Here is a 12,026-nt window from a genome sequence, read left to right on the forward strand (position 1 = left end):
ATGGTACTAGGTGAGGCCGTTTCGTCACTAAGTTGGTTAGGGGAGCGGTATATGAAAACAGCACGGAAGAAAGCAGAAGGGGATTTTTTTCCTTGAAGTGTGAAAGAGACAGACTGATCACGAGCGAGCTTGGGCACAAGCGTATTGTGTTTTGTTTACAAACAAAACACAGTAGACTTCCAAGATGGCTGAAGAGTGGTTTTAGCAAGTTGGCCCACCTTAGGATATACTTCTACGCGCCTTGTTCGGAAATATCAGGCATCTCTGAAATAGACGTTGTTTTGTTTTGGTTTCTTCAGAAGTAGTTTAGTTGGAAAATCCTTTTTTCATATTCCCGCCTTGTTTTCTAAAGTCTAGTGAAGCGAATAGAATTAGCATTTCTGTTGGGTGAATGTTCATGAGAGAATTATTAATACTTTCTAGAAAATTACATTGCGTTCTATTTTGCAGCAAGTTTACAGTTAAGTAAGTAACATAAATGTACGAATATGACTAGGAGATTTCATGATTATTTCAAGTATTCAATTCAAAATTGGCTTTGGATAACTGATACCAAAAACTCCAAAAGTGTATTATAATTCTTGTGCAAAAAATACACTAACTAGATGCCACTTGATAGATATTCCATTAGTTTCTCAAGTTTAAAATTGAGACGTTCTTAATCAAGGTTGAGGTTTTAACTCCGAGGGAAGTTTTGATATTGCTCGATAGGAAGCAACTATACGATCGTTACCAAACGCATAGCCAAACCATACAATCGGTAAATTTCCAGTTGCCTTTAGCAGTCATAATTTGAATTCACTTTTTCTGTCTAATTTTGTTCGTTTTCTGTATGTGATTATTAATCAGACCCGAGAAGTTATCATAAATGATCAGAATGAAAGAATTAATAACCATCAATTACGCGCTCTGTTTCACAAAATGTGCGGGGTCTGATTCTCGATATTTTATCCCAAATTTTCATTAATTTAGTGAAATTGAATGATATTGGAAATCTAAAATCTGGAAATCTCATTCTTCCATTTCTCAAGCATGTCGAAAAAAGCAGTTGAAGAACCAGCTGGAAAAAAGGCAAAGTTAGATAGCTCATCCCAGCAGAATGCAAAAATTCAAGGGCCCTCAACGGTGTCAGACAGTTTCGCGGAGAAGTTCAAATCAAATAGACGAGAAACGGCTACCTCGGTTCTTGATTTTGATTTCAAGAAAAAACGCGTGAGAATGTTGTCCAATGCTAAAGAAGTTGGGGAAGGGAAAAACGGTATAGTGTATTGGATGTCACGAGATGGCCGTGTGCAGGACAATTGGGCTTTTTTGTTCGCCCAAAAACTCGCTCTTAAAAACGAACTTCCTTTGCATGTCTGCTTCAGTTTGGTTCCCAAATTCCTTGATGCTACGATCAGACATTTTAAGTTCATGCTAAAAGGTGAGTTGATATGATGAAGCATTAATAGCGATGAAACAAATTTTTTTCTCTGTCGTAGGACTCGAGGAAGTTGCCAGTGAATGTGAATCTCTAAACATAAACTTTCATATGCTCTCGGGGCTTGCAAAGGACACTATTCCAAAGTTTGTGAAAGAACATCGAATGGGCGCCGTGGTATCCGATTTCAGTCCATTACGAGTTCCAATGCAATGGGTTGACGATGTTTCCAAAGCGTTGCCAGCAGATGTACCTTTCTGCCAAGTGGATGCGCATAACATAGTGCCACTCTGGGTAACATCCGACAAACAAGAGTATGCCGCTCGTACTATCCGTAATAAAGTTAACAATAATCTCAACACGTACCTGACAGAATTCCCTCCCGTTATCAAACATGCTCACAAAGCTTCTTTCAAAGCTAATTCCATTGATTGGACAAAGCTTCTGGCCACGTTGGAAGTTGACAGAACTGTAGATGAAGTTTCTTGGGCCGTACCTGGGTACACTGGCGGAGTCACAACGTTGCAAAGCTTTGTCGAGAAACGTTTGCGAAAATTCAGCACGAAGAGGAATGACCCCACAAACGATGCTTTGTCAAATCTTTCGCCATGGTTTCACTTTGGTCAGATTTCAGTGCAACGATGTGTGCTTGCAGTGAAACAGTATGGCAAAGGATTTTCCGAAGGAGTTGCCGCGTTCTGTGAAGAAGCTATTGTCCGCCGGGAATTGGCAGATAACTTTTGTTATTATAATAAAAATTACGATAGTTTGAAGGGTGCATACGATTGGGCCCAGAAAACACTGAATGATCATCGCAAGGACAAAAGGATATATGTTTACAGCCGGGAACAGCTAGAACAGGCGAAAACGCACGATGACCTATGGAATGCTGCGCAGATACAAATGGTCAACGAAGGTAAAATGCACGGCTTCCTTCGAATGTATTGGGCTAAAAAGATCCTCGAGTGGACCAAAACGCCGGAAGAGGCACTGGAGATCGCTATCTATCTGAACGATCGTTATCAGCTGGATGGACGGGACCCGAATGGATATGTTGGCTGCATGTGGTCCATTGCGGGCATTCATGATCAGGGATGGCGCGAAAGAGAAGTTTTTGGCAAAATTCGTTACATGAATTATGAAGGATGTAAGCGGAAATTCGATGTTGCCGCTTTTGTTGCACGTTACGGTGGGAAAGTGTATCGAAAATAGATACATATGGCCAGTGGCGTCGAGTGGAGCTTTCGCACCCGGGGCCATCGGGGAAGAGTCGATTTGCACCCCACCACCCCGCCGGAAAAGGAATAAATCATATTTATCCAATTTATTCATACTAATTCGGTTCATTCTGCACCACTAAAATCGTGCACCCGGAGGCGGTCCGCCCTCTCCGCACCCTCCAGTCGACGCCACTGCATATGGCCTACAATGGATATGTTCAATGAGTATTACGTTACATTAATTTTTTTGTTTGTAACAAATTAGTATTTAATGATAGATAGAATGGAAACTTTACAATGCATCGTTTTTGGAAGAATGATCCGTTACCATACATATAAATACAATCCTGTAGCATTTTTGTCGAAATCAGCTTCGAAGCTTAAATATTTATTCTAATTTATTTTGTGAACACATTTGTTTCAATCCACACTTCTTCTTCTTCTTCAATGGCACTAACGTTCCTAGAGGAACTTCGCCGTCTCAACGTAGTATTACTTGCGTCATTGTTATTAGTACTTAGTTGAGATTTCTATGCCAAATAACACGCCTTGAATGCATTCTGAGTGGCAAGCTCTAGAATACGCGTGATCACAGTGCAAGTCGGAGGAAATTTCTTTGACGAAAAATTCCCCCGACCAGAACGGGAAGCGAACCCGAACACCCGGCATGTTAGTTATGACGCTAACCACTCGGCCACGGGAGCACAATCCACACACGTATAGTATAATTTCTCGTGCAAATACTCATTCTTCGAAGTAAATGGAAGACTAATAAATGTATGTTTCAGAGGATAAAACAAAAACCGCTGTTAATATTTTGGGAAAAAATTCAGATTATTTTATCTTTTATATCAAATATGAACGAAAAAAACATCAGTCCAAGTAGGAGTCAAATGTTCATACGGAAGTGACTTCAGAAGGACTTTCGACAAGTTCATAGAATTTCGAACAAACAGACCCGGGATATTAATGCTGACGTGGTGCTTTCAAACCATCTGGCGTTCAACTGAGAGGCTGGTGTAAATTGATTTTGATTTACACAAAAGAAACTATTCCTTCGTTCAATGCAGCAGTTGCTGTCGTTACATTTCACTATTTGCAAAAGGTACTGAAATGTCCTCACGTGGCGAGCAAACCGCTTCATCGATTTTTGGAGTTTACGGACTAAATGTATTCTGATTTGACGGGATCACTAGGTTGTTCCACACATCAGCTAACAATTCCCCTGCTTACTCAAAATGTTTCGATTCCAGTTCAGGGTCCCTTGTTCTAAGTTTTTTCATCCAAGTAAGATCCGTCATGATCATGAGGAAGTATTGAATCTGCTTACCCCCGAAAAAGAGGGCCATCCGTTCAACTCGGTCGAAAGCACTGTGTTCTGGAGGATTTGTAGCACCGAAAATTATTCAATCGAAAATTTCTATGATCTTTTTATAACAGTGGTTACGTTTTGATTCCTTCCGTGAAACGCAAGAAGTTGGATGTAAAAGCAGTCAAAATGAAGTTTGTGGGCTACTCGACACAGCATAAGGCGTTCCGGATGTTGGATATACGTACCGGAGAAATCAAAATTAGTCGCGACGTTCGATTTTTGGATTTTAATGACAAATTAATAGAGGACCATCTTCAGGAGGAGAATCCACCCGAAAACCAACAGCGGTCGGTAAAGTCGTCAAGTTCATCTGTTGCGGAAAATATTGAGTGGAAGCTGGAGGAATTCCCGAGGCCGACTGAAGACTCTGACGATGTTAAATCCGAGGAAGACGAGTTCCACGGATGGGACGATGCGGAAGAGGGATGATCTTACGATGATTCTGGTGAAGGCGATTTACTGCATATTCTCAGAAAAAATGATGACGAGGAAAACGCTACAGTGGTAGAAGAAACGCAGGGACAACCATTGCGTCGTTCAGAGAGATCCACAGCTGGTGTTTTACCGGTTCGTTATCAGAATGGAGCGCGTCTGGTGAAGGAGAACATATCCGAACCACGGTCGTATCGTGAAGCCATGTCTAGCCCGCAATGTGCCGAATGGAAATCGGCGATGGACGAGGAGATACAGTCGCATCGAGGTAACGAAACCTGGGAGCTTACAGAACTTCCACCGCATCGCAAGACTATCGGATGCAAGTGGATCTATAAATGCAAGATAGACGAGAATGGTAAACTTGTGCGCTATAAGGCTCGTTTGGTGGCACAAGGTTTTTGCCAAAAGTTCGGGTCAGACTACGATTTAGTTTTTGCACCCGTCGTGAAGCAGATAACGTTCCGGATGATGCTGACAGTGGCCAGTTCGAGAAAAATGTTAACCAAACACATCGACACAAAAACAGCGTATCTTTACGGGCATATTCAGGAGGATAACGTTCCGGATGATGCTGACAGTGGCCAGTTCGAGAAAAATGTTAACCAAACACATCGACATAAAAACAGCGTATCTTTACGGGCATATTCGGGAGGAAATCTACATGCGACAGCTTTCTGGTTACGAAATTGGAAATAAGGATGAGGTTTGCAGGCTGAAGCGAAGTTTGTACGGACTTAAACAGACCGCTTGTGCATGGAACAAGCGAATTGACGAGGTCCTCAAGAGCATGAGTTTCCATCCTTCGAAATCTGACCCGTGTCTGTACATAAGAGAGACAGCGTACTGTTTTCTATTAATTTATGTTGACGACATTATCGTCATTTGTGCAACAAAAAGCGAATTTGATGATATCGTTCTTTTCTTTTTTTTTTCTTTTTTTTTTTTTTTTTTTTTAAAATGATGATGATGGTCCCACCCAAAATCTTGATATAATTATCTGTTGAGAAGATGAATTTACAAGTATTCCGATTGAGCTATCCCTAGCTTACCTCAGGTTTCCACATTAAACCCCTTGGAATGACTTTGTTTTATTCGATCAAAAATTCTTTTGCTTTTGTTCAATCTCACGTTTCTCTATGTTTGCCAACGCGCGCGGGCTCAAACTATTGCAGACTTCACAATTATTTTTTAAATTTAATTGAATAACTAAGATATATATAAAAGCAAAAAAAAAAAAAAATACCATCATCACCATAGTCTTGACAAGAAAAATACACGGACACACATACACTCAAAAGACAATAATTTCCTCGTTTTATGAAATAATGAAATAATGATGATGATCTCCTCAAAAAGTTTGTACTGTACGAGTTCTCTTGTTGATCTTTATGTAACAATTATTAAAATAACCAGTAAGCACATTGAAGTAAAAAACAAAACAAACGGACTGGTTATATTACAAACATAGATTCCTAATTGAAGAACAATTTATGTTATCAACATAACGTATTTAACCCATGGCATGTCGAGAGAATTTCCAACCCGGGAAGACCCTGGACCGATCGGGAATTGAACCCCATGCCTATGTCAATATTAGCCATGAACTTACAAGGGAAATCCCACTTTATCAGATCCCCGGTCACGGCCTGCATTTGCGATCGTTTCCGAGTTCTGGTAGCTGAGCAAACCCAAGCCTAATTCTAGCCAATACTTCAGGCCCATTACTTTACATATCCCAAGGCATGTCAAGAAAATTTCCAACCCGAAAAAATCCTTGACCGATCAGGAATTGAACCCAATACCTATGTCAGCATTAGCCTAAAATTTACAAAGGAATTCCCGCTTCACTGGATACCCGACAACGGTCTGTTAATCGTTTTCGAAACCAGATAGCTGAGCAAACCTAAGCCTAATTCCAGCCGATACTTCAGGCCCTACATTCAATCTGGGGTATAAACGTGTCAACCTGAATCTGCAATAAGATCTGCCACAACACAGAAAAATCTTGTTATAATTATCTATTGAGAAGATGAATTTACAAGTATTCCGATTGAGCTATCCCTAGCTTACCTCTGGTTTCCACATTAAACCCATTTGAATGCTTTCATTAAAAAGAATTGTTTTTGCATATGTTCTATCTCAAGTTGTCTATGTGTGCTAACGCGCGCGGGCTCAAACTATTGAAGATTTCACAAATATTGTTTAAGTTAACCATCATCATTATAGTCTAAAGATAAGAAAATACAAATATCCGTTAAACTTCGTCATCTTACACACTAACATTAATTATATGCAGGGTCAAAAATCTAAATCATGCTTCAAAAACTCTTTACAAATACTACGGAATATTCGAAGGCTTGTTGCTGTCTTTGCTTCATTTGGTAATGTGTTATACAGGCGATATCCTTTATAAAAAAGTGAGTTTTGGGTACATGACATTCGAAAGTTCATGGTTCTGAGGTCACTTGCTTGCCTTGTGTTATATCGGTGCATATCTCTTCCATACGTTATCGTGTTTTGTAAATAGTTCGGTGTCATGCCGCTAACCATCTTATATATGAACGTAAGAGTGCAATATTTGATACGCTGTCCCACTGACATCCATTGTAGGCATTCAAGCATAAATCTTCGTGGAGTAAGTCGATCGCATCTCAATATCAAGCGCATGGCCTTGTTTTGAACAATTTGCATTCTATTCATTTGCCTCTTATTTGCGAGAAATAGCACAGATGCACAATAATCGAAATGTGGAGCGATCAATGCTTTGTAGATGGTAATTTTACTTTCAAAGGTCAAGAATCGATTAATTCTACAAAGCACTCCATATTTTTGAGCTGCCTTCTTTATAGTATAGTTTATATGTTCGTCGAAGCGCAGCGTTTCGTCAAGAATAACGCCAAGATATTTGATTGAAGTCGTTCTTTCCACAGTTTGCCCATCGATAGTTATACTAAGACTATCACTGTCAAGATTGCGTGTCGATACTACCATATACTTTGTTTTGCTAATATTTAACTTAAGTTTTTTCCATCTCAACCATTCGTCTAAGTTTTGCAGTTCACGGTTCATCTTGACGAAGCAATCTTGCAATGTCTCAGCAACAATGAATATCACTGTGTCGTCAGCAAACAAGTTTACGTCACTGTCATTTAACACCTGTTTAATGTCATTAATATAAAGCAAGAAAAGCAGCGGCCCCAGAACACTTCCTTGAGGTACACCCAGATTCACTGGTCCCGCCGATGATTCACTGTCCCTGTAAATAGTGATTTGTGTTCGCCCGTTCAGGTAACTTTCAAACCAGTTCAATACTGAACAGTACCAGAGTCTCATAGGCACTTTGTTGTACGTTGCCGTGAGTACTAGACCTGACATTTCAATCGCAACCTCTCAGCTCTGTCGGGGGTGCATCGATGTGCAGCTGGAGTGCTTTGTGGACGCGGATTGGGCCGGTGATGTATCCGAATATGTAGCATTAGCGGAGTGTCTTCAGGAACTGCAATGGGTAGGAAAGCTGATGGAGAATGTAGGAGAAAAGCTTGGTTTACCTATAGTCGTAAAGGAAGACAACCAAAGCTGTATAGCAATAAGGAAAGCAGATCGAAACGAGAAGAAGTCGAAGCATATCGACACGAAGTACAGCTTCGTGAAGGACCTGGTTCGTGAACAAGTCGTGCAGCTGCAGTACTGTCCTACTGATCAGATGGAAGCCGATCTACTAACTAAACCGTTGCAAGCGGTGAAGTTGAAGAAGTTAAGAGAGGCGATAGGAGTCAATCCAGCCATTGTTGAGGAGGAGTGTTGAACCCCCCCGGTTCGACTGACAGCATTTATTTCAGTCTGTCTCGTGTAGGCAACACTGCCTGTTTTGACAGTTATCATTACTTCCGCTGTGTAATAAAAGAGAAAATAAAAATCATTCTTGTGTTAGTCGTGTTTTCATTTAGCTGTCCGTCCCGCCTGTCCTAGCGCTTTTACTCTACTAACACGCTTCATTTACGATACTTCATAAAACAACTCTGCCAACTCTGTCGAGTTTACACTAGTTCTTCCGGCTTATTTAAAACGTTAAGCCCTGACCGAGCTAGGAGACCAAAGATGAACTTTTCGTTTGACTCACGTTGGTCCCTGCGGATCAATAGGGGACTTTTATAAAAATCATTGTCCATTTTAGTTGCTGTCGCTTCCAGTTGACACTCTCTAAACAAAAAGCCCAATGTCGGTGCGATGAAATCAGCTCAACGTATTAATCTTTGGATGAATTAGAGTTCTCTTGAACAGTCGTCCAAATAAAAGTTTTTTTGAGGTTCATCCATTTAAGAAAATCAACATGATCAAATTGTGATATTCGGCCTTATTCTGCGTGGCGTGTGAGGTGAGATGACAATTGTCACTTATGTCACGCGATTCCACCAGGCGTATGCCGTGAGAAATCTCACTTGAATGAACTCTCACTTTATTCCCGCTCTCAAATATACGTGACGATTGTCACATGAACTGGGATTTCTAGGTGACAATCGTCGACATGTCTTGAGGTGTCGACAGTGCATGAAAACAAATGAAAAAAGGAAGAGGAATAATAAGTGTTTTTTTGGGTCGTATAGAATCGATAGTAATGGTATTATATGTATCAATAAATTCAATTTATCTTCAATTTTCACAGTACGAAAGACAAATTGCAAGTAGTTTGTTTTTTTTGTGAAAGCGGTAGTGAGTCTGTTATTCCTCAATTGGACGAATAAGCACACCGAAATTATTTTCATTTCATGAAATCTATTTATTTTCTCTAAAATATATCTATCACATGGATCTTGTGTTTCATCTATCTATCCGCGAGTCATCGTCACCGAACTGCATATCCATTTCAGAAGCCGTGGTATATGCCCGAGCCGGAGCCAGAGCAACAATTTAACACTGAGAGTGCAGAGAGCAGCAGCAACTACGACCAAAACAAACAAAAATGCTAAACTTTACAGGATGCAATCAACTGTTTCACCAAATCTAAATCAAATACCTGCAAATTCGGCAGAATGTCCTGATACACTAACAACAGGCCAGGTTAAATCAGATCTATAGATACGGTACTGACTGCAGCAAATAGTGATCCCCGATAATCGTTCGATTAATCGATTAATCGAATACTTCCTACAGAAATCGATTATTAATCGAACGAATACTGCACAACCAATAATCGAAGCGAACGAATAATTTACGTCGATTAATCGATTCAAACCCAGAGAGAAAAAAACGTACGGCCGCTTCAGTTTTATCATGAAAATCAATCATTATCTTTGACGCTTCCCTAAGTTCGTAAACGAAGCTCAATGCCGTCAACGCGAATTGAGCTTCGTTTACGACTTTATGGGAGCGTAAAAGATAATAATTGATTTTCAGGCGGAATGAACACTTTTTAGATTCCATATGGCTTTCTAGCAAATGAGAAATATTAGTCTAATTAATTATTTCTCTCAGTGTGACGATTAATCGATTAATCGATTATTTGGGGCGATTAATCGTATCGAATAATAAACTACTGAAAACTATTCGATTAGCTGATGAACGATTAATTTCAAAATTCGGGGATCACTAGCAGCAAAACAAATATCTGACCTCTCTGAGCGAAACAAATAAAATTCTGGGATGCCAGATGTTTTTTCTCAAATATATGCGATAAAAATCTGAAATATTTGTAAATATGTGCTAATGTCTGACATACTGACCAGCTTCGTTTATCATATGGAATCAATAATGTTTTGTCACTATTTTAAATAGCCTGCAGCAGGAATAAAAGGTTATGATAAAAGTTAAATGTCTACAAATTCGTGAACACATGTGCTAATGTGGCATCTCTGATCAGATTTGGCAACCAGCAGAATGAACGCCTTGTCACTTGCTGTTCATCCTCTCACATACATCAAATGAACCTCTCACGGCATCCGAAACGACTGTAGGAATAGAGTGAGGAGAGTTGCGTGATGGTGATGTGACAATTGTCATCTCACCTCACACGCCGCGTAGAATCAGGCCGATTATGTACACGGCCACCCCGACCCCGCGTACGTAAAAGTGGCGACAAGGAAAAAGTTTGATTGAGAACATTTTGCGCGAGTGAGCAAAAGTGTTTCGCTATCGGAAGAGTAGGAAGATTGCCGATAGCGGTATGTTTTGGCCCGGAGTGACCCGCAACACCAATCAGTGCCGGAAAATGGACTGCAACAGGATCCAGCAGTACAAAATCTCCCGCCGGTAGTTAATGCACATCAACAGCAGTCGCAGCCAATCATCCGCCCGCCAATGTTTCAGCAACAACAATAACATTTTCCACTGATCGACCCAACGATGCTGCAGTTTCGATGCCACAGATGCAACAGATGTCTGGATTACTCGAGAATTAATCAAGCAAACGAAACCAAATTTGGCATGTGGTGGTTTCAGGATGCAATAAATGTTTCTATGCTAGTTAGGCACTCCTCCCCTCTCTCTAAAGGGGGGCATACAAACGAAACACAAATTTTTGTATTACTCGAGAATTAAGTGCGATTCACATACAACACCCACGTCACGTTCACGTTCCGTCCCGTCACGTTGCGTCAATTATTCTTCCAAGCAGTTCTTATGCAAACTTATGCAAACACTTCGACTTGCCGTTGCTGATGTATGCGAATGCTTCAATAGGAATTGCATGGAAGAATAATTGACGCAACGTGACGTGGATGTTGTATGTGAATCGCGCTTTAATCAAGCAAACGGAATCAAATTTGGCATGTGGAGGTTTTAGGATGTAATAAATGTTTCTATGGAGGTTAGACACTCCTTCCCCTTCTAAGAGGGGGCTGCCATACAAATGAAGCATAAATTTCTTCATAACTCAAGAACTAATCAAGCAAATAGAGCCAAATTTTGTATATGAAGGTTTAAGGGGGCAAGAAATGTCTCTGGAGGTTTTAGGAGGCAATACATGTTTCTAAGGTGGTTTGACACTCCTCCCCCTCTCTACAGGGGGGGAGGGTGTCTGAATAACTCGAGAACTAATCAAGTAAATGGAATCAAACTTGACATATAGAGGTTTTAGATATGTATATGGATCGCCGAATGTGTTGATAAGAGCAAAACTCGAGTGAGGAATTGTCTGATTTAGGGCTGTCTTTATTCTATCATATTTTCTGTATCAAACATTCATTCCATGTAACGGAGAACCATATTATTTGCTAGTGGTTGAAAAATTTTGAACGAGAATTGTGTCCGAAAATAATCTGATATTATAATGACGAGTTTTGATAGAAGTACTAGGAATTTTATAGTAAAAGGTAATTTTAAAGTGTAGTATTAGCGCTTGGAAAGATAAGAGGATTTCCTTCGAAGGATATCAATTTCGACCGCAAAGGGTTAAATTTCGTAGATGCGATAATGGAAAATATCGAAGATGGCGCTGTTGGCCACACCGCAAATCGAATATAATATATGTTTTGAGGATTGGATCAAGCGCTAGTATAAGTGCGTTGCGGTCGATGGTGAGTACTTTGAAGATGACAATATCAATATTGATGTATAATCTTGTTTTTTTCATTTCCAGAATAAA

General features: G+C 40.2%; 1 protein-coding gene across 2 annotated transcripts; it reads left to right on the plus strand.

Annotated features, from left to right (window-relative positions):
• Positions 1–261: 261 nt before the first annotated feature.
• Positions 262–11,958, plus strand: LOC129769362 (deoxyribodipyrimidine photo-lyase). 2 transcript variants are annotated; one of them, XR_008741863.1, is made up of 4 exons: positions 262–465; positions 1,032–1,423; positions 1,482–9,753; positions 9,793–11,958. XR_008741863.1 is itself a non-coding variant. In XM_055771587.1 (3 exons), exons 1-3 carry the CDS (start codon positions 392–394, stop codon positions 2,630–2,632), a joined length of 1,617 nt encoding a protein of 538 aa, XP_055627562.1. In that variant the 5' UTR covers positions 262–391; the 3' UTR covers positions 2,633–11,958. The 2 variants fall into 2 exon arrangements, 1 of the variants encoding a protein (XP_055627562.1); XM_055771587.1 differs by having other exon boundaries at positions 1,482–11,958.
• The last annotated feature ends 68 nt before the right edge of the window (positions 11,959–12,026 follow it).

The sequence above is a fragment of the Toxorhynchites rutilus genome, chromosome 2 (assembly GCF_029784135.1).
Source record: "Toxorhynchites rutilus septentrionalis strain SRP chromosome 2, ASM2978413v1, whole genome shotgun sequence".
NCBI lineage: Eukaryota > Metazoa > Arthropoda > Insecta > Diptera > Culicidae > Toxorhynchites > Toxorhynchites rutilus.

Coding starts and splice junctions, on each gene's coding strand:
- LOC129769362 (XM_055771587.1), top strand. CDS start 392: ATGTTCATGAGAGAATTATTAATACTTTCTAGAAAATTACATTGCGTT. Junction 466..1,031: donor TGCAGCAAGTTTACAGTTAA/GTAAGTAACATA, acceptor CCATTTCTCAAG/CATGTCGAAAAAAGCAGTTG. Junction 1,424..1,481: donor TTTTAAGTTCATGCTAAAAG/GTGAGTTGATAT, acceptor TCTCTGTCGTAG/GACTCGAGGAAGTTGCCAGT.